Consider the following 23,677-nt stretch of genomic DNA (forward strand, 5'->3'; position numbering starts at 1 on the left):
GAGAGACCTGGGTTCGATTCCTAGCAGGGCAAAACCTTGGGCAAGTTCCTTACTTCACATGCCTGATAATAATCCAGCAAGAAATTTTTTAAAAAATTGGTCACTTCAATCCATGATTGTTTGTGGGACACTGCTGTATGCAATTAGCCACTGTGTTTTGCCCACAAAGTATACAGTCAATCCACTTTACAGTACATTCTGTGAAGCGCTTTGAGATGTCTAGAAAACGTGAAAAAGCACTATCAAATGCAAGTTCTGTGTGTGTGTATATATATATATATATATAGATAGTCAGTCAAGACAACCTTTTGCATAGTATTTAGGGATCTCTTACTGCATCAATACCATTTGGTAATTGGATTCATGCAATATTTTAAACCTTCAATACTTCTGGTGCAGATTTTCTCATTTCAGATAAATTCATCAGTGCTAAAAGTCTAACAGTGCTGCTGATGTAAGACATTTAGTTATTCCTTATTCCTTGGACAGTAAAGGCAGCGTGTAATGCACCAATTGAACCCACATGCTTTCCAGCAACTCATAAAAGCAGACTCCCCCTGTGTTTTCATTGTTGTTTTCTGTGAAATGCCCTAAAAGTGTTTTCTCACATTTAGACACAATCACAATGTTCTCAAATTAATGTGTTTTCCAGTTTAAAGAAAATGGCAATGGAAATACAGATGCAGCTGAACATTAATGGGAAATGAAGATGAAAGCTATATTTAGATAGAAGCATGATTGCTTTTTTGGGGGAGGGTGGGGCTGTGGGTTGAAATTGAAGGAGATGACTGGAAGGAAAACAAATTATTTCATATAAAGATATAATCAGTTGGGACTCTATGCAAAAATAACAGCAACTGACCCTACGGAAATCCTAAAAAAGTTTTTTTTTGCAAAATATCAAAGCTGTGGATAAGATCGTATCCAAGAAACTGAGCAATCACAACACTGCAATATGTCTGAATTAGCTATAACCATTTTCCATAAACTCAATTTGGCCTCATCTTAGAGATAAGAGAGATTTTGTGCTCTTTAGCAGAAATATCTGACAAAATGTTAATTTGTTTCCCCCCCCCCCCCTTCCCTTAAACTTTTTGCTTATTGTTATTGTTAAATGACTTGACCTGCTTGTAACTTCCTCCAGCTAAAAGAGTGAAGTGGAGTTCACACGCTTGTTTGGGGGATGTTGACAATTAGAGGGCAGGGATCTTTGTAAACAGGCAAACCATTGATCTATCTTTTTCCATGGCCAAAGTAGAACGCTCTGCTGTTGTAGTCCACCTAACCTTCATCTAACAACTACAAAAATAGCTTCAACTAACTGAAGCTCTTAGCCAATGTTAATATTCAGGACTTCGGGACATCCTCCTGACGTGAAAGGGGCTATACAAAATGCAACATGGAGTCCTGTAGCTCAGTGGTTAGAGCACTCGCTTTGCAAGCGAGAGACCTGAGTTCAATTCCAGGCAGAGGGCGAAACCTTGGGCAAGTTTCCTTACTCCACACAGAGCCTAATAATAATCCCTCCAAAACCAAAAACAATAATAAATTGGTAATTTTCAATCCACGACTGTTTGTGGGACATTGCTGTGCGCAATTGGCTGCCGTGTTCGCCCACAAATATACAGTCAATTCACTTTACAGTATATTCTGTGAAGCGCTTTGGGACGTCCTCCCGACGTGAAAAGCGCTATATCAAATGCAAGGATTATTATTATTATAACTCTGTGTTGTATTTGAATATCCCTTAAATGCAGTGTATCCAAGTTACCTTGTTATCTGTAGCCAGCATAAGTGTTTTTTTGTGCCAGTGACATTCAAAGCAGAGAATCAGTAAATGATTAAAAAATTTGCACAGCGCCACTGTGGTAAGCGAGGATATCGCCAATATGTGTGTGTATATATATATATATATATATATGTGTGTATATATATATATCCGTTGATTAACTGGACACCACTGAAGAGGAATAAGCATCACCATTTGAGTTTATGGCACATGTATCGCCATTCAGCTTAACAGAATAACTGAGGTAAAATATAAGTGCTTTTGTAGAGGGAGGTCATCCAGTGAGAATAGATGTGTATCAAGGGTCACGCATAAAGAATGGCCATTCGGGTGGGTGTCCAGTGCGTGTGGAACCATCTCCTACACATGTCAGCACCTTCGAGGGAGGAATTGAGAGTAGAATTTGTGACAGGAGTCAACAAAAAATGATGGTCCAAAAATATAATTGTTCCATTGCTAACTCATATTTTTGCCTGCCCAAAATTAAACAAGAACAGACCAACCCGACCTTCTGTTTGGGAGCTCATATTCTGCAAAACAAAACCCTTGAGGACGTAGCATGGTTAACTCATAAAACAGTGGAATGCTATAGGAATTTTAAGAACGATGCAACATAATTCACAATAAGATAACAGATTAGAGCTAGATTAAGAATGCAAGCAGGAAATCAAGCTTCAGGTCTGCAGTGTTATCTACCACTAGTGAGGGTATTTCCTTCAAATTTGCTTTTTATGCACTCTTGTGTAATCTCTGTACAAATCGTCTGATGTTAAAACCATACCTCACTGCCCTCAATTACAACAAACTACTATTTTGTCACTTTTGCTTTGAGAGTTACCAAAACAGTTTATTAGGATACTTATAGACTGGGGGTGGAGGTGGGGGGGATGCTTTCCATGTTCGTAGATTGGGTTTCTCTACTTGTGCAAAGCCTTGGGTAAAATTTTATGCTGTATAAAGAATCTGTTGAAAAGTAAATCACTTATTGTTATTGGTAAAAAATTGAGAATAATATATTGAATAATGACATCTTTTCCAGCATAGTATCTTGGTCTCGGATTAGTTGAGAGAACAGCATCTGTGATACTGTCAATCACAGGACTAAAATCCTCCTTGGCAAAGTGTATACGTTTCAGAAATTGGTTCTTTATCTCCAGAATATACTCTTCTCCATAGTCCTGGAGCAACTCCGAAGAGAGATTTTTGAGCAGATTACAGTTTTGTTGCTCCCAGTGTGTATGATCCTGTACTTTAGCTGAAAAACAAGACATGAGAATAATTGAAGACTATAAACTACCAAGAATTTCCATTATAGGAAAACTGATGTATGGCATTGTACAATCATGTAGAGTACTCTTGCATATTGGTTAGAGCATTCGCCTCACGAGTGAGAGGACCCAGGTTTGATTCCCGGGCAGGGCTAAACCTTAGGCAAGTTTCCTTACATCACACATCTCCGTTTACCTAGCAATAAGTAAGAATCTGGTTGTTAGTTGATTGGCGGATTGCTTTCCTTTTAAAAAAAATAATAATAATAATAATTTTGTCACTCAATCCACGGGTTTCACCCACAAAATACAGTCAATCCACTTTACAATATATTCTGTGAAGCGCTTTGAGACATCTCAATGATATGATAAGGCGCTAAATCAAATGCAGGGATTGTTATTATTACAATAAATTAGATAATTTTTCTCCCCCAAATTATGAAAGGTTTCAACTCAATAACTGGAGAAAGACAAATTTCAGTTCAACTATTAATTGAGTCAGAAACAAAAGGGCAGAACTTGAGAATCACAGAATCGTAACCAAAAGCAAATAAGGCGAGGTCAGAATAACTAGAAGAAAGATTTGCACAGAGGGGTGTTAGAATGGGGAATGTTTACCACAACTTTAGCTGTTGAATTTGGTCTATCACCTCATTTGAAAGGGAATGGGATAAATTATTGAAGGAAGATAATGAAGGGGGAATGGGATTAGAGGGGTCCACTGGATGAGCCAGTACAGATTTGGTGACACAACTGCCCTCCTTTGCTGTAAAATTCTGGAACACATGAAAACCCAACACGATGCTTAAAAGTATCCAAAAGAAACAGAGTTCCACATATGCATGGAAATTTCCCTTTGTGTAATCTGGAATGTATTTGGTGCAGGTTGGTAACAGAAGAGCAGTGGATTTTAACTGGTTAAAACCACATAGCCTATCACTAGTAACACTGTCTGTGAAAACTAAACCAGTGTGATTTGTTTACCCTACCCCACCACCCCAAGTTTTCTGAAATGGATTATTAACACGATTGTGAATAAGTGTGTGGAGTTGCGTCACGCTTGAAATGTGCAGATCTCTTATCAGCCACATTGATGCTCTCTCCAAGTCATTGGCTAAGTTACAGGGTGTTGCATAAATTGCCTTCATGTTCCTTTCTGACTCAGTTGTAAAGATGTGTGTTCCACATTTGTTCCTATCTTTTGGCCTTTGCATTTGCCTGCTCTTTTCCTAGCTTTCCTTGGTCTTTTTCACCATGAGAGTTTTACCTATTCTCTCTTCACTCCTCATATTTAGCCTTCAGTCTCTTCCCTCAGCTACCTGCCTTTTCCTTGGAATACAACACAATTTACAATCATATAAGCTCCTTTCATGTTGGGACGATGTCTTGAAGAGCTCAACAATCCTCTGTATCCTCATGTTACCTGACCTTACATGAGTCTCTCTGTCTTATTTGACTTCATTTCACTTTCCCTCTTGTGATAACTCGGCAAAACACTAACGAGATATCAAGAATAGAATGCTTGTACTTTGCTTTGTTATGTGTGTTAAATGATTAACCAAATAAGGCAATGGATTGTATGGCTAAGGACATTGTGGAAGCCAACAACAAGGGTATAAAGTAAGCGAGGAAGAGGTGACTGAGTGCCAGACGTGTCATACAATCAAGCTGCATTTCTGCCATCTTTGCTTCAGTGCTAAGCAGCTAAGCTGTGTACTTGCCATCTCACTGCAGTCCAGGGAGATGTCAAGAAGAGAAGAGACGGGTCATACATGTTGTATATTTCTGAAATGTTGTAAAGAAGTAAATACTTAATGTGTATGCATGGTTAAGATATCTATATATATATATATGCACATAGAAGCAATAAAAGTTTTAAATCAATTTGTGTTGTTTCTGACTCGCCTGTTCCTGAGTCTCACAGAACATCATGATTTAAAATGGATTTAGTGAAACAGTGACAGGTTTCATCCTTTGTCCTGGTCTAAATTAATGAAACACAACAGTTGGCACCTGAGGTGGGACTCAGAACAGTAGAGACTGAAACAAATACAGTCCATAAGTTAGTCAGGTTGATGATTATAAGCAATGAAATGTGCCACAAGAACACCTGTAGGGTATTAGACTCCTGGAGTACATCGTCTGTCTGCAGGGGGGATTGAAGTTTTCTGATCTAAGAAAGATTGTAGGTACCTTATAAGTTGTACCTTGTGCTGACCTCTTTGAATGCAGGCCGAAACAAATTAGAACAGATGTAAGAAGCGAGTTCAGGTGCATCTCAACATGCGGTTCCCAAGCTTTAAATGAGTTACGTAAAGAGGCAGTGAGCCCACAAGGGATATCTACTAAATTAAATGATCATGATCATAAGTCAATGCCTGTCTATTTACTCAATTTACTACTGAAACATTGACAAACAAAAAAGACACGAGTGTGTGCAAGTAGGAACCCAGTTGTTAGTCAATTGGCAGCTCACTTTTCCGAGGGGTAATAATTCCTTAAAAAAATAATAAATTGTTCACTCAATCTTTGACTCTGTGGGACACTGTTGTGCGCAATTGGCTGCCAAGTTTTGCCCACAAAGTATCCAATCAATTCACTTTACAGTATATTCTGTGAAGCGCTTTGAGACATCTCGAAGATGTTATAAGGCGCCATATCAAATCCAAGGATTATTATTAAATTAAATACTCTGAAAGAAGGGGGATCAATACTCTGTTAGAAGAGGGATCTCCAGTGTGCGTATGATTTAAACAACCAATGAATACTTAACAAAGATAAAATGAATATGATACCCTGAATTGTGGACCTACTTGACTGTAAGTCTCAGTCTGGAAAGAAATTTAAAGAGGAGGTGATGTAGGAATTAACATTGTTCTGCTTCAGAGGATTAAACCAGCTGTGTCTACAGCTGCCAGGTCTCTGTTGCCTCTGGGAACAGTGGTCCAACCACAATTAAATAATCTATCTGATTTTACAGGAAAGGTTCACCCTTCAAAGAGATACATCATTATCCCTATCTACTTAGGCCCCTACAATGTCAGGATAAGGTTCCACCTACTATATCACTTCCCTAAATCTGTCATTATTGGCATCAATGTAATGGTCCCACCCTGCCTGGTTGTTGACTTATGCAACCACATATTGTAGCATAAGTTGCAAATGTTAGTGGAGAATGTCTTCTCCATCCCGTATGTGTAATTGATGCTTCGGAAAATCCATTCACTCACCACAAACTCACATAAAGTAACTTGTCCTGATTTCTCCCAACAAGTTGAATCTACCTTCAGATCATTTAAATAGGGAAGAAGTGATTGCTCTAATATACGAGTATGAAGAATTGTTGGCAAAATCTCACTGTGGCAAGTCATCTATGCCCTCTATTTTAATAGAAGGGCCAGATCCGAAACCAATTCCACAGCATCATTTTCCCAAAGAGCTGGAATGTAACATCCAGTCTGTAGTTAATTCCCTCCTACAGCAGGGTGAGATGTGCCCTTGCCAGTCCACATGTAATCATCCTGTCTGGGATCTTAACATTTGATTTCCGCCGCCTGAAATAACTCACCCACCCAGTTAACAGCCAGGCTGGTACAGAATATGACTAATGTTTTATATAACATCCCCTCCCTTGACATTATACATAGATTTTGGACTTTTCCTGTCTGCTCACACAAACAATATAAATTAGTGTTTACCTTTGCCCTAGTGTTCCAGCAATGTACCATACAATGGACTTATGTACCACAGGGTTTTCACAATAGCCCTGCTTTATGTCATTCCTTTTTGGTTTATCCTTGACCCGTCTCAGTTGGAACCCCAAGTTAGTATTTCATGTCGATGATTTGCTTGTGTCTGCAGACTCCAGAAACACACTTACAACTTTTTATGATCTTTGTTTGCAGTATTAGTACAAGCAGAAGTGAAACTTAGCCTGTCCGAGGCCCAGGTTTTGACCCACTCTGTTCGTTTCTCGGTTATCGTGTCATAGCTCAAGGGAGACATCCTGTCCCTGATCAGGTGAACGCAATTCTGATATTGCCCTAACCCCATGTCCAGGAGTGGGTACAGCCTTGAACATATACAACACTGGACTGGCCTTGTGGAACAAACACACTCTGAATAAGGTAAAAAGAGGCTATATAGACTTTGACATGAAACTGGCTCAACAAGTTATTGTACCCATATCACAAGGGGTAGGGTGAATAGTTGAAGATGATGCAAGATTTGAAACTACTAGAGTATGCTGTAAAAGAATTCTCAAAGGCTAAGATTGATTCATTGCAAAGTTTACATTGTGCGATTATCGTGAACACACATCTTGTTATATTATCATAGTTAGTAAAAATATCTTACACAACACCAATTGGCATGTGGTTTGATTGTATGTTGGAATCAAGATTGGATCACAGAATCATCCACACCTGTGTATGATATGCAAATTGACGCAGGATAATCAAATAGACCAAAATTGTGAAATACGCAGACGGCAGAACTCTGGTCTCACTCCAATATCTTATATGTCAGGAGAACGCTTCATACTCTGAAGAAGCAGGGAGTATGCGGACTCCCTGGAAATATGTCACAGAGAGCAGTGGTCTCACATCAATCCCTGGGAAGACATTCAGTAACTCACGCCCTGACTCATGGTATTGATTAATAGCCAATTGTCTGAACTGATAGTACAGAATAATAGGTATCCATCTCCACTTTTGGTAAAGTCTTGTGCTCCTAGTTAACTGGGTGATGATTTAGTGTAATAAATTGGAACACCTTTGCAGTACGTATTGCTCCTGAAAATCCCGAGTTCACCCTAACCTTGCCAAAACCAACAGTAATATTTGGAAACAATAATGAGAAGGAAACACGAATATTTGATCAGTATTAGAAAACCAATGTACAAATCCTGGTCCGAATTGAATGAGCTCCTTACAGAATTAGACAAAACTCTTAATAGCCGAGTCAGTTGGTGGGAACATTTATGCACCAGTATTGGACTCTCTTGGGTCCCAAGGTGATCAATGCGTATCCTTATGGTTGTACATCTATTAATAATCTTTTATTCCTATGTATTGACTGTGTCAGCAATCGAACAGGCAAATGGAATTAAGTCAATTAGGAACTCCATTGTGCGCAGAATTCGCCACATAATGTACGGTGACAGGGTTTATCTCTTGTCCTGGACAAAACCAATAAAACACAACATCCCAATCACCCCTCAGTTGCCCTGGTGTCCTCTGAACTCTCCCTAGCCTCCACATATTGACTCTCTGCTGCTTCCAGCTTCTCTCTAGCAATGGTTTGATCCAGTCGAAGGCCTGTGCTCCATTAAACCTCTGTTGTCCAAACCCAACGTCTCGAATGTTTGTTTGAGCCTGGAGACAGCAGATGATGCTTCTGCTCTAATTGTGCTTTGAGAGTAGACGTTATTTTTTTAAATGTGGAGACGAGCTGCTTGTTGCTCAGGGACTAAATCTGGATGACTGGAAGTGTGTTGTTTTTGCACTTCAGCAATCTGAAGAAATGCTCTGTTGCAATAAAAGTAACTTATGACCCTGTAAAAAGCTTTATGGTCACCTTATGGAACCAAGCCCGTCAGTGTAAAAAAAATAAAAATGTTTAAAAATGACCATAGTTTTTTTAATTAAAAAAATATGTTTAAGTGGCATCTGGTTAAAGTTTTCATTAAAAGGTTGGCAAGAGTATTGAGAGAGAGTTCAGGACCCTTCCAGTCACCCTCTGCCTCCCTGCCTCCATCCACCACTATGGAGAAGAATCCATAAGATGGGGATTTCCTATACATTTTTCAAAAATAATGAACATCTTTTTGCTGATTGACATCTTTTTTTCTAATCCTCTTTGGTGAAAACAAAGCAATGAACTAGCTCGGTGTAATTGTTAATGGAGAGGCCACTTTTAGCAGTCAATGGATGAAGAGAGCAATGCATTTGAGATGCTGCCTCATTTATAACTTTGGGGAATGTTTATTTTTCTCACTTGGGACTAACTTCAAAACGCACAGATGATTTTCAAGCAGTTTCGTTGACTCATTGTTTGGCCCCAAAATGTTTTCCACAGGTAAGGTAATGTTTGTCATTTCCTGTGAATCATTACAGCTTGGCATTCTGTCCGATCTCTAGCTCTTACAATTAGCCACAAAGCTCCTTACTCTGCTCCTTTGAATCAGGAGGAACATTAGGAGATCAGTTGAGCGATTTTAACTCTGGGTCAAGAGAGAGATTATACTTTTCTGACTTCGAACCAACATAAAATTCTGCTTGGCTCCTGGTCAATACAATTTAGAACTGGAGGCAGTTTTTTTATCTCTACCAATTTTCCCGTAACACAAATTATATCGTGCTGGGATTTCCGATCATTCAGAGACCTAGCTTATTGCTTCCAAATATTCCCAATATAATCTGCACAGCACACAAAATAAAGTTGTAAAAAAAATTGTAACGTTATATTGGGTTTAACAGAAAACAGACTTGGAAAACTAATCCTAAAATGCGATGGAATTACATTAAGTAATAATAATATTCATACTAATCCTTGCATTTGATTTAGTGCCTTGATATATATCTCTTTCAACAACTCTCAACTCTGAAAAACAAGAGTGTCCTAGACTTGGAATGCTGCTCTCAATATCAGAGCAGGTTCATCACGCTTTCCTGGGTGCGGGACAACTTTGTGTTTATTTACTGGGGACAGGGTTTCTTCTCACTCAGCTCCTGTAAACCCTGCAAGTGAAAGCGTGGTCCTTGCTGGATAAGTAGTGGGAAGCTTGCCAGACAGTGCTCTCAACGACATGTTATGCACTTTTAGCTGGTTAAACTCTAGCATAACCGCAAAGCACACTTGCACACTCTGGAGTCCCCAAGCCTTGGCTCTTGCCAGCCTGCGCCTAATACTCCCTAGAATTAGGAAAGCAGGGTTTGTCTCACTGGGGACTATGCTATTCTAGATGGGACTTTCCACATGTAGGTAGCATACATGGAGATCGCTGTCTGGTTTGCATACTCTTAAACATGGCTATGGGTTTTCCAATGTGTCAGGCACTCAGCTGACCAAAAAAATGCTCATTTACATGGCCCTTTTAAGAAATCATCCCTCTGCCTCCCCTCACCCCCACACACACACCTCCAGAAAATGACTGGTGAAGACATTGGCAAGCCTTTCATGAATTCTACCAACGGTGACTACTCGCAGTCACCAGTGAGGTGTATTTATTCTGTAACGCAATCAGGTAAATCCTTTTAGCACATAATAAAAAAGGAATTTGGGATAATGTGGATTGCTGCTGACCTTTCACCTCTTTTCCACTCGTGACGTGTTGGTTTTGGCCGGTGTGCAACGCAATGTGTAACTTGTAAAATGACACATCAGTAATGCCTCGCTGCTGGATAAAAGACAGAAACTGACTGGCGTGTTGCAATCTTTCAGTGAAACTGTCCTGCCCCATCCCGTTAATCACAAGTCGAGGTGCTGTGAATCCAGACATGTTCATGAGTTGAACTTTATACTGGAGCTTTGCCTGGTATACTTATCTCATAGCTCAGGGTGGTCCAACCTTTCGACTGCTGAGGCTGGATGCCTGATTTGCGGCATGTCTGGCAATATTGTTGTGTTTTCTCTACATTTACACGGTGCCTTTCTCATGTTGGAAGGACATCTCAAAGCACTCGACACTGGCGGCTGGCCACCTGAACTGGGAGAGGGAGCTGAGGGAGTTTGTTTGAGGGGAAGAGTGAGGAAAAGATGACTTAAAGTGCAGTCAAAGAGTTAGCTCTTGAAAGAGAAGAGCTGGTGTTTGCTGGGGAAAGGGAACAACTGGGTGGGGAGATCGCAGAGGTAGGGTGGGTAAATGGGTAAATGGCTCCATTATGAAAATTGTTGATGTACATACAGCGCTAAAATTGTAGAATTTTTCTTTAAAAAATCAATTCTGAGTTTCTTTACATCAAATATCAGAAAATTTAAATTTTAATTATTTTTCAGAACTAAACAATCCTTGGTTTTTGATGTAACTCCGATATCAAACTCATAAAGCCATCAGGATTTACCATTTGTTTTATAACATCCCAGAGTAATTGTTATTAAAACGTGTTCAAGGATCATACGGGATCCAAATCTTTGATTAAAACATCGCACAACTGTTTTTGCTCGGGTTGAAGTGAATGCTGTATCTCATCTGTAAATTGCTCTTGTAATATGTGAAAGGAGACATGGACTGTCAGAACTGGGTTATTGCCTGTTTTGTGGGACTCAACGATTGCTGGGTTAGCACACACCGTAAATTAATGCCACACATGGCTGCCAACTGTTCGGAAAAGACTTACACTTGTGTGTCGATCTTCAGCACTTCAGTGTGAATTATCGCTCCAATAAGCCCTGTAAATTACAGGAATTGTTAAGTTCTGTAGTGTTATTTTGTAGTAGGAAATATGCTGTGGCTGTTGAGTTGAAAATTATTCCAGTGGAAATAGGGTCAACCACCTTCTGTTCTAATAGGCCCCTCTTGTACAAGGCAAGTGCTGGCTCTTCAGTAATCCTGGCCTACGCCGAATTCACCATTTCTTCCATTATTGAGCCCAAACATAAATAATGATCCTTGCATTTGATATAGCGCTTTTATCAAGTCGTTGAGACGTCTCAAAGTGCTTCACAGAGTATAGTGTAAAGTGAATTGATTGTATATTTTGTGGGGGAAACACGGCAGACAATTGCGCACAGCAGTGTCCCACAAACGGTCGTGAAAATTTTTTTACATTTTTTTTTGAAGGGATTATTACCGCAGAAAGCAATCCACCAATTGACTAACAATTTTGTTCCTAATTAATGCTAGGTAAACAGAGACGTGTGCAGTAACGAAGGTCACCTAAGGTTTCGCTCTGCCCGGGAATTGACCTTTCGCTAGTGAGGCGAGCGTTCTAACCAATAGGCTGCAGAACTCTGTATATTGACCACTTCAGGTAGTCCACCCGTTGATTTGTGTAAACTTATTTCAGTAAGTTATTCTCTTTAGTGACAACTTAATTGCAAAGTTGGGCAGTACCTGGATAACACAGCTTCAATGTGCATCAAAGCAAGCATTAGTTTCTGGGCTACCTTAACTCTTACTCTTACAATGCAGGTGGGAACAAGTCACCTACTTAGCTCATATTCAGTCATATTCTTGGAACATCTTGCTGAGTATACACACGTTTGAACACTAATAACAATCCTTGGCTTTTGATGTAACTCCTATATTGGCAAACGTTGGAAATTATTTACAGGTAATTGCTGTCAAATATAATGACTATTTGTAGGCATAAATTCACTGTGCTGATCCCAACAAATGTAGACTTACCAAAGAGCAACTGATACTTTTCTGTCTTTCGGCCAAGCACCTACCTGTTTTGTAGAATCCTGGGAGTATGGTGCAAACCTTCACTCCCCAGAAGTTCAGCTCTTGACGTAAAATGTTTGTGAACAGGGTCAGGGCGGCTTTAGATGCTCCATATGCAGCAAAAGAGGGGAACGGAGTTTCTCCTGGAAATAATCACATATTATAGCATAAAATATATTTTATGACTTCAGATGTTACTTGTCAGTCCAGTTGTAGCACTTACTAAGATCAGTTAACTCAGCACAGACTGGGATTTGCCCCTACCCTTTCTGTATGGTCCAATACTGTACCATCTGGTGCCATTACGTGCAGATCATTGGGGATCCTATGCCTTGTATTCTTCTGCATCTTCCCCTTGTTTTCTCTCCTTAGTTGGTCTGAGATCTTCAGCCAAGAGAACTATTACATTATCTGCTTCCAGGCTACTGACAATTCATCTTAAGCATCAGATATCACCCAACCGAGACTCTCCACCTTCCAATTTTCCTTTCTCTGTGCTGAATGATATGATCACAATAGAGGTTTCACAATAACATCCTTTCAGAATACCCACTATGTCACCCTCCCTTTATGAAATAATCCTTGCATTTGATATAGCACCTTATCACGTCTTCGAGACATGATGAGGCTCTATATCAAATGCAAGAATATACTGTAAAGTATAATGTATAATTTGTGGGTGAAACCCAAAATATTTATAGCTGCAATCTGTTTCTTAAATGAATCCAGTGCCCTGGCCTCCCTGGTGAAGAAATACTTCCTGGTTACTGCCCTTTACAACCCTGAACCTGTGCCCTCATGTTCTGCTGCCTTGATGTATCTGAACATATTGTTCTGGGAAAAAATATAACAGAATCTACCCTCATAAATACATGGAAAATTCACAAGTGAACACATGTGACAGGTGATGTAAAATAAGATCTCTCCTCTCAGGAGATCTGTCGGGTGGGGGAGAAAATGATCCATCTTACCTGCTGGACTGGAGACGTTTACGATTCTGCCTTTTTCTCTGCGTATTAAAGGAAGAAAGGCCTTGGTAATGGTAATGGCACCAAAGAAATTGACCTCCATGCAGCCTCTGTAGTTGGACATGAGTGAGAGCTCAGCATCACCAATATTAATGCAGATTCCGGCATTGTTGACCAAACCCCATAAGCCTAAAATGAAAATATAAAGCATAATATGTATGGGTCTATGTAAATATGTATTGGATACATGTAAATTTGTAACTCTACACCTAGAGATCATGGACGTTATGGCGCAGGCGGATTGAGTCTGCACCGGCTCTCAGAGCGAGGTGTCCATTCAATTTCACAGCCTTGTCTTATCCCCATTCCCCTTCGAGCTGCTACAATAGCTGGATTTAAGTGGCAAACAGTTCTGCTTGTGTTCCATTTGGAATATGACCCTCATGTGAATCAACAGCGAGGGGATTAAGATACAGAATTACATTCCGATTCTTTAAATTAAAAAAAAATTCCATTTCTGCTGCACTATGAAGTCTCTCTGTGGCTGTTTGGCTCAGTGGGTAACAAGCTCATCAAACTCCTGCGCCAGGACTTGAGATCATAACCTAAGATGACTCTCCAATCCATTTAGGGCGTGCAGCAATGCGAAGCTCTCTGTCTCTGGGGTGAGGCATTAAACCCAGAACCGTCCTCATGATTTAGGTGGACGTTGACGAAATGTTCCCTTTGCATCGCTCTTCTAGTGTGCTGGCCAATATTCTTATTTACCAAATGATTCATTGGTGATTTATTGCTTTCCAGCAAGATTTTGTGGTACAGATCAAAATAACTCAAGAGTTCAAAGTAACTCGCTTTGTGTAGCATTTTTAGACACTGTGATGTGACAAGCCTGTACAGTGGAGTCCTGTAGCTCAGTGGTTAGAGCACTCGCTTTGCAAGTGAGAGACCTGAGTTCAATTCCAGGCAGAGGGCGAAACCTTGGGCAAGTTTCCTTACTCCACACAGAGCCTAATAATAATCCCTCCAAAACCAAAACAATAATAAATTGGTCATTTTCAATCTACGACTGTTTGTGGGACATTGCTGTGCGCAATTGGCTGCCGTGTTCGCCCACAAATATACAGTCAATTAACTTTACAGTGTGTTCTGTGAAGCGCTTTGGGACGTCCTCCCGACGTGAAAAGCGCTATATCAAATGCAAGGATTATTATTATTATTATTAAGCCCCATAACACATACAAGAATCACTGTTATTTCTTTACTGTTTCCCAAATTAGGAGACAGACTGGTGACTTTCAGGCAGATTTTCCTAACAAACTATTCAACACAAGTCTGGGAGGTGGGGGAGAAGCATACCATTAAAACTAGCAAAACTAGCATCTTCTACCGCCCCTGGAAGAAGTTACCCCCACAATCCCTAAGCGCTGCCTTGGAGTCCTCTGAACTCCTCTCCCTCTGGCCTTCATCCCTCACTGACCCCTCTTCTGCTCTCACCCTCCTCCACAACACCCTCTCCTCCACACTCGACACTCTTGCCCCCATCACCTCCCGTACTGTCTCTTACTCTCGCTCCTTCCCCTGGTTCACCACCCACCTCCGCTCACTGAAGAGCCAGGTGCGGGCCGCTGAACGCACCTGCCTAAAATCTGGCCTAACGGTCCACCGGCAAATCTGGCTGGACCTCCTCAAAACCTACCGCTCCACTCTAGTCTTGGCCAAGTCGTCCTTCTACTCCAGGATAATCCTGGAGGCGAAGAACAACCCCAGGCTTCTGTTCTCCACCACATCCCGACTCCTCCATCCCGCCCGGCACCCTGCGCAGGTCATCTCCTCCAACCTTTAGTGCGAGGAGATGCTGGATTTCCTTGAATCCAAAATCAAGGGAATCCGCTCCGCGGTCACTGCCCCTCCAACTTCCACCCACCCCTTCCCTCCCACACTCCGACTCCTACCCATCCTCCCCTACACACTGTCGAACCCGTTTCCCCACCCTCTGTCACCAAACTCATCTTGTCCTTGAAACCCACCACCTGCTCCCTGGACCCCATCTCCACTCCACTCCTTATCTCCCAGCTCCACCTCCTTGCCCCACTTCTCACAGACACTATTAGCCTGTCCCTCTCCTCTGGCTCTGTTCCCATTCCCCTCAAAACTGCCACCATCCCTCCCACATTGAAAAAACCCTCCTTTGATGCGTCGCAGCTATCAAGCTACCGGCCCATCTCCAACCTCCCCTTCCTGTCCAAGGTTCTCGAAAGAGTCGTCGCCTCCCAACTGCGCTCTTTCCTCTCCACCCACTCATTTTTCGAACCCCTCCAGTCGGGTTTCCGTGCTGCCCATAGCACGGAAACCGCCCTGGTCAAGGTCACTGATGACATCTTGACCATCTGCGACCAGGGCTCCCTCTGCCTCCTCGTCCTCCTCGACCTATCGGCCGCATTCGATACGGTCAACCACTCTCTCCTCCTCCACCGCTTGTCCTCCCACCTAAACCTTCAAGGCCCTGTCCTTGAGTGGTTTAGGTCCTACCTCTCCCACCGTCTTCATTTTGTCTCTGCAAACGGCTTTTCCTCCAGCCCCCGCACTGTCTCGTGCGGTGTCCCTCAGGGCTCTGTCCTCGGTCCCCTCCTCTTCACCCTCTATATGCTCCCCCTGTGGTGACATCATCCGCAGACATGGGGTTAACTTCCACATGTATGCGGATGACACCCAACTCTTTCCTCTTCTACTCTCAACTCCACGACCACCGATGTCCTGACAGCTGCCTGTCCGACATCGAGTCCTGGACGAGAGGCAACTTTCTTCAGCTCAACGTGCGCAAAACTGAGACCCTCCTGATTGGCTCACGTCAGCGCCTCCGCACCTCAGGCGCTGACAGCATCAGCATCCAAGGCTGCACTCTCCACCTCTCAAAGCCGGTCAGGAACCTCGGTGTTCTGTTCGACCCTGAGCTGTCCTTTCTTCCCCACATCCGCACCACAACTGGCACTGCCTTCCATCATCTCCGGAACATCGCCAGACTACGGCACTACCTCACCCATCACGCTGCTGAAACTCTGGTCCGCGCCTTTATCACCTCAAGGTTGGACTATGGGAACTCTCTCCTCGTCGGCCTTCCCGGCACCTCCCTCCACAAGCTGCAGGTCATTCAGTACTCTGCAGCTCGTGTACCGCACCAGGCTTCGGGACCACATCACTCCCACTCTCGCTCGCCTCCACTGGCTCCCCATCCCCCAGAGGATCGAATTCAAGATCCTCATCCTCACCTACAAGGCCATTCACGGCCTTGCTCCCTCCTACCTCTCCGACCTACTATCGCCCCACGTACCTGCCCGTACCCTCCGTTCCTCTGGCTCCGGTCTGCTCCACATTCCCCGCCCCAACCGCCCTACCATCGGTGTCCGGGCTTTCAGCCTCTCAGCCCCTAGGCTCTGGAACTCCATTCCTCAGTGCCTTCGCCGCCTCCTCCCTTTCCTCCTTCAAGGCCGGTCTCAAGACCTTTCTCTTCAACCGTGCCTTCAGCTCCCCTCTTAACTCTCTACCCCCTCCTCGCTCCCTCCCTTCCCTTCCCTCACCCTGACCATTTCCCCCCAACGCTCGGGTCCTGACCCAACTGTCCTGCGCCTTGGGACGTCCTCCCGACGTGAAAGGCACTCTATAAATGCAAGCTTGTTGTTGTTGTTGTTTATTACAGAGGAAAGTGGAATTAAATTAAATGGTAAAAACACACTCCACTTGCTTTTACGCTGAAGAAAAAAAATCTTTGTTCCACCAGCTGCAAACCCAAAAGTTGCGTGTGTCTCGTGACCTTATGTTGTCGTTCTTATAGTTTTTCTAGGAAACGCTATAATCAGAAAGGTATCAACAGTTCAGTCAAACTGAAGTGTAAACCACAATCTGATAAGGACACGGCATCTGTATAGATCACCACCAAATGTACCCGTGAATATCATGTACAAAAACAAACTATGTTCTCAGGGTTCAGCCCTGCGTATGCAAAAACAGAGGATGAGAAATTCAACAAACTGTGTCAAAGGTAAATCTTTATGCACGCTGCTTGCTTCAGCTTGTTTGCTTCAGCTTTAGGGGTGAATTAATAAAATGATGAGTGGATAGAGTGAATTGGGAGAAATTATTTCCACTCTTCGTTGAGTCAGAAGGCATCAATTTAAGATTGGTAGCAAACAAGCAAATGGGGAGGTTAGGAGAATTTTGTTTCACAAGCAGAGTAGTTAAGGTACAGAATGTCCTGCTGGGAGCGGTGGTTGAGGTAGAATCCAGATAAAACGGGAACTGGATAAATATCTAGTTAAAGAAGTAGTAAAGTGCATGGGGAAAGGGCAGGTAAGCGGGACTGAAAGGATTGCTCTTTACAGAGCCAGCACATACACGATGGGCCGAATTGTCGTCTTCTGGCCACAAATTTCGATGGCTCTATGGTACTTTTTCTGTTCCCAATCTCAGAAAACATGATTTAATCGTAATAGCTCTTATCCAGATGTTGGAGTTGTGCATGTCATTATGAAATCTCTCTGGACATATTTTGAAAACATAAGCTTTCTGTTTTTTCTAAGGCAGTTGTGGAGAAGGCTCTCCCACAAGTACAGGTTGAATCCCATCTTTTGGTCTGAGCACAATCCTATTACAAACATTGTTGGGGTTTCAACTTTTCAACATCTTTAAAATCTCCAATAAATTAATGTCCGTCTCGCCATTTGGATAAAAATGAACACGCCAGTGCTTAAAAACCTACCATAATCTGTCACATTACATCAGCACAACCACAAATGTGTGTTGGATAACAGATTGCTTTCAGTCCCGGCCTGTTTCCAATTATTGTCAAGTTGTGCTTTGTAAAACCCCAGAGAATTTAGTTAGAGGATATTATATTAAAGACTATAGTGTTTCATTCTGTTAGGGCTTCGGTTGCTGTTTTTAGTGGATGAATGTAATCATTCTAACATTGTATCAAAAGTGCAATACTTGTCCAACAATGAAATCCAGTTTTCTTACCCTTTTCACCAAGTTTCTCTTTCGTGAATTGAACAGCGTTCTCAATATCCTGAGGCTTGGTTAAATCCATCTGAATTAGGGTGAGTTCCTCCGAGCACATCTGCACAAGCTCAATTGCACCCGGCCCATCTTTATTGAGCACCGTGGCAAAAACTTTGAAGCCCATGGAATCAAAATGTTGAGCGATGGTCTTTCCAAATCCTGAATCGCAGCCTGCAAATGTCAATGAGTAGAAAAACAGCGAGTGCATGAATAACAAGTAACTCACTAGTTCCAAACGGTGGTGGCTATCGCTGGGCAAATTAAATACGAAATGCAATCAACTGGGTAACAAAGAGATAATGGACCATTGGCAATACACAAATTTATTCATTTCAATCAAATTTCATTTCAATTAAGTTTCTCCCACAAAATATACAGTCAATTCACTATGCAGTATATTCTTTGAAGCGCTTTGAGACATCACAACGTGATTATGGCGCTATATCAAATGCAAGGATTACTATTATTACTATTAGTGTGAAAATCTATTTGTTAATATGATAGATCTCAAGCACAACCCTTGCCTAAACTGTAAACTGTAAATCAGAAGAACAAGGTTATAGGTTCATGGCCTTTTGCTCACGTAATTGCGAATGTTGGCACAGAACAGAAGAGAAGGCATCTATGCAATGAACTGATTGCACTGAATTTTAACAGAGTGAAGAGGTTTCATTTGGTGGAAGGAGCAATGTCGCAGTGGCCCTAAGGTGAACAATTAGGATTGGAGAAGTGAGTTAGCGCTCCTCATTTTAGGCATATGTGGGGTAAGATTCCACCTGGGTCTACACTTACTCCAATAACGTAGCATTCCAAAGTGTTCAGAATTTGTCATATTCTTCAATATAGTCTTCCATTCCAAAGTCATTTTTCTGTGCGTTCTTTTAAGAACTATGAAAGTGGGCTTCGAAGTTGAAACTGAATTTTAGCAAATTCCGAACAATTTGAAATTTTAAGTTAATAAGGTAAGTCTACTCCACGGTCTGGTAAGACACTGGCATCAGGGACATTTGTAAACCCTTTATTTTTTGGTCCTGAAGCTCTGCTGTTCTAACAAGAGCAACTTGTGAGACAGTCAGCATGACTGATGGTGCAGTGTTTGTCATAAAATCATAGCACGAGAGCTATTGAGCCAGTCAGATACCAGCTCCTCCATTGTAAGGACGTGATCTACTCTAATCTGAATTCCCACCTCTTTCTCAGTTTTCATATCCTTTCATTTCGAGAACATTTCCAATTCCCCTTTCAGTGGTTTCAGCTTCGATCGACACTTGTGGCAAAGTATTCTATACTTGTATACCACTCACTGCGCTCTGAGATGCTACCCAGCATGGAGGCCGCTATATAAGTGCAAGTTGTGGTTGTTTCTGGTCTTAAAAAGGCAGCTTGGTTTCATTAACGTTCCCCGGATGCAAATCACTACCGTGCACTCCTTAAACCACTGCTATTCACAACATATAAATACTTGCACATGTTCGGTGGTAGTCTCTGGTTTGGACTGCATTGACTATGATCCGTTGATTGCAACAAATTAATATCAAAGCTGTTTGTTCATGCTATCTTTGAAAGAATAACACAGCTAACTATATAAAAATTCACTTCAAACATTCATTAATTTTTATGCCTCACTAAAATGTTTTGGGTATCTCCATAAGATTAAGGTTGTTTACTTAAGAGGTATCGTAGTTTAAGATTCTTTGAAAGCAACAGAATGGTGCTTCTTGGTGTAGCGAGTACAAAAAAATGTTGTACGTGTTGCAGATTTAGATATTCTTTCTACACTTAATTTGACAGAACGTTCATGAAAGTAACCTTGAACCACATTTTGAACTCAAGCCAATATGCTGAGATGTCAGTTCTCCAGATTATTGTGAACAGGACTATTTGATATTTGATCGCAAAGATTAACAAAAAATAATTAAATGTGGAATAAATCGCACAATCCGCCAGTTAAGTCTGTCTCCATTCATTGCTTTGATCTTTTGCCAAGCTATTTTTACACTGAGGAAAATTAAGGCAAAGGGTAAAAAAAAATTTCTTCATATATTTGTCATATCAAATGCCAAGTGCGAAGAGGTCATGGACTTCTTTTTATCTAAAATTCACAACATCCGCCAGGCAGCCTCATCCACCTGCCTCTTGTCACCCATCACCATGCCCTCTCTGTCCCCCTCACCCTCCCCATCATCTGCTCCTACCATCCTACATTCCTTCCTCCCCATCTTTCCTTCCTCCCTCTCACCCACCATCACCTCCATGAAACCCACCACCTGCTGCCTCGACCCCTTCCCCACCAACTTGCTGGTCACCCAGCTCCCCCTCCTCTGCCCACTATTGGCTGGCGTCATCAACATGTCCCTCTCCTCCAGATCAGTCCCTGCCCCCCTCAAAACTGCTGTCATCACTCCCCTCCTCAAAAAACCTTCTCTAGATCCCTCAAACCCCAGCCTCCTCTTTCTGATCTATATGCTCCCTCTTGGGGATGCCATCCGTAGACATGCGGGCGACACCCAACTCTATTTTTCCACCTCTCTTTGCGACCCCCAGTGCCCTGATGTTCTGTCAGCTGCCTGTCAGACCTCAGGGGCTGAATGAGTGCAAATTTCCTTCAGCTGAACGTTGACAAGACGGAAGCCATACTCTTTGGCTCTCGTCAACGTCTAAAATCTCATGGTTCCCACCTCCTCCACCTACCCGACCTCCCCATAAAACTCTCCGTACACAACCTAGGCGTCAGATTCGACCCCCAATTATCCTTCCTCTCCCACATCCAGTCCCTCACCAGCACCGCTTTCTTCCACCTCCGACGCATCGCCCGTCTCCGCCAATACCTCACTCCAAAAGCCGCTGAAACCCTGGTCCATGCCTTTGTCACCTCTCGCCTGGACTACTCCAACGCCCTCCTCACTGGCCTCCCCTCCACTACCATCCATAAAATCCAAATCATTCAAAACTCTGCCGCCTGCATTCTCACCCGCACCAAACTCCGCTCCCAGCCCTTGCCAGACTGACTGGCTGCCTGTCCCAGAGAGGATCAATTTCAAGATCCTCACCCTTATCTTCAAATCTCTCCACTTCTCTGTACCCCCCCTACCTCTTTGACCTCCTCTCTCCTCAAAACAGTGCCCATTGCCTTCGTTCCTCCGGGTCTGGCCTCCTCCTCGTCCCCCGAGTCCTCCGCTCCACCCTCGGCAGCCGTGCCTTCAGCCACTATACCCTGAGGCTCTGGAACTCCCTTCCTCAATGACTTCGCCTCCCCCCTTCTCTTCCTACTTTCAGGTTTCTGCTGAAGACCTTTCTTTTTGATTGCACCTTTGGTCACCTTCCTCCCCCTCCCCCTGGCTCGGCCCCGGGATCCGTTGCTGTGAAGCGCTCTGAGATGCCGTCCGGCGTGGAAGGCGCTATATAAATCCAAATTGTTGCAGTTGTTTGCTAGAAAAGAAGCTGAACGTACCGGAGAGAGAAGCTGAGATTAAACGTAAGGGAACCATATTTTTGTTATTAAAAGAACAACATCCTGTATACATTATCCTGAAATCGGCTTCTCTAATATCCCTGCAGAGATCCATTAATCTTAATAAATGTCAAACATCAAATGCAATTGTGGTATGAAAGATTGGGGTGAAACTGTAATCTTCTGTAGCTCATTTCTTGTGATGGTTACCATAAGTAATGTTTATGAAACATTGCAGATTTAACCCCATTCGGTTCCATACAAGATTGCAGCATAAGAAAGCCATTTTCTCAAGCACTCTCCACGCAGCACACAAAGCTTAGCCAATCGACCTACCTACATATCTCCAGAGAACCTTTTGAACAGAGACTTCTGATTTCCCCCAAAGCTAACCAGAATATTCATCCATCCCCACATCTCCATTATTCAACCTCGGTCTTGCACTCTGTGTGGCACATTGATTACATGTCAATCTGCAACTACAGTATAATTGCAGTATATCTAAGAAACGTAACATCAAACTTTACCGATGGTAGGTATCAAGGTAGGTACATTAATGTCACTGTAATACTAATGGCTGTTTGCGGGACACTGGGGTGCGCAATTGGCTGCCACATTTCACCAACAAAATCCAGTCAATCCACTTTACAATATATTCTGTGAAGAGCTTTGAGATGTCTCGACGTCGTGATCAGGCTCTATATCAAATGTGAGGATTATTATTATTGTAAGGCTAACATGACTGGAAGATAAATTCACACCCAGGTGTGCTGACTTTCATAAAGTTGAGACATTCTCTCTGTGTCACTATGTACAATCATTAACATGGGTTTCCTACCAGTCAACCTAAAGCCACTATGAAAATTTGATCAAACTACTGCACCATGTTGGAGGTTCCTTCTTCTGATACACATTACAGTGTTTGCATGTGTTACGGACACCACCGTAGAATTCTACACTCTTCGTGAACCATGAACATTTACCTCGCTGCAGCAATTATTGATGCTGTGTTTACACAAGCTCTCAGTGTAATAGAGACAAGTCGAATGGGAGAAATGATACGTTCGGCGCACACTAATATTTACGCTTTGTAAAAGGGGTTATCTTGCCAGAAACTCGAATATGATTGGAACGAGTTGCTCACTTACAAAGAGTTTCTTTATTGTTTTAGCTGCAGTAAATCCTCAGCGTCCTGAGATGACCTTGTGCCCTTTTCTCCCGTGGTCTATCATTAACTACTACATCACACAGTAACAAGCTCGGAGAGTTCATTAGCGGGTTGAAAAATTCAACCTACTCTTTTGAGGCGAGCTAATTCCCAGCCTGGGGAATTTGGAAGTCGAGGCAATTTGCCAACTTGCATGAAAACAGGGTGTTTATCCCTCTGCCTCCCATTCATTATGTTCTCCGCTTTCCTCCTGTATTTAACTATTTGGGACATACTGTAACACATACCTATGCCGCTGACTATTTTGCCAATATCGAGATCCTCACACATTCGTCTACAAATCACTTCATCTTCCTACCTCTCAAATCTGCTCACATCCTACACCTCTACCTGCCCCTTTCGCTCAGCCTTTGGTCCAGCCTTCTGCATGACCTTCGTCCCCTCCGCTCCACCATCGGCAGCCACTGTGCATTCAGCCACTGTGCCCCGAAACTCTGGAACTCTTTGACTAAATCGCCCCACCACGCCCACTATGCCTGTCTTTAGATCACGCCTAAAGTGAGCTTGCTCTTCGATTGTGTCTATGGTCA

At 42.5% G+C, this 23,677-nt stretch overlaps 1 protein-coding gene across 2 annotated transcripts in view; it reads right to left on the reverse strand.

Moving 5' to 3' along the window:
- Positions 1 to 1,971: 1,971 nt before the first annotated feature.
- LOC103190838 (corticosteroid 11-beta-dehydrogenase isozyme 2-like) overlaps positions 1,972 to 23,677 on the reverse strand; it is a 32,918-nt gene continuing 11,212 nt past the window's right edge. The window contains exons 2-6 of one of the 2 annotated variants that reach the window (XM_042340330.1): positions 18,427 to 18,639; positions 13,417 to 13,602; positions 12,451 to 12,588; positions 11,397 to 11,448; positions 3,002 to 3,044 (exon numbers count right to left, since the gene is read on the reverse strand). In XM_042340330.1, coding sequence (XP_042196264.1) covers positions 3,041 to 3,044; positions 11,397 to 11,448; positions 12,451 to 12,588; positions 13,417 to 13,602; positions 18,427 to 18,639 — 593 coding nt within the window. In that variant the 3' untranslated portion in view covers positions 3,002 to 3,040. Of the gene's footprint in view, positions 3,045 to 11,396; positions 11,449 to 12,450; positions 12,589 to 13,416; positions 13,603 to 18,426; positions 18,640 to 23,677 lie in introns of both variants that reach the window. The other variant, XM_042340329.1, reaches the window with a different exon arrangement.

The sequence above is a fragment of the Callorhinchus milii genome, unplaced genomic scaffold, assembly GCF_018977255.1.
Source record: "Callorhinchus milii isolate IMCB2004 unplaced genomic scaffold, IMCB_Cmil_1.0 Scaffold14, whole genome shotgun sequence".
In the NCBI taxonomy this organism is placed as follows: domain Eukaryota; kingdom Metazoa; phylum Chordata; class Chondrichthyes; order Chimaeriformes; family Callorhinchidae; genus Callorhinchus; species Callorhinchus milii.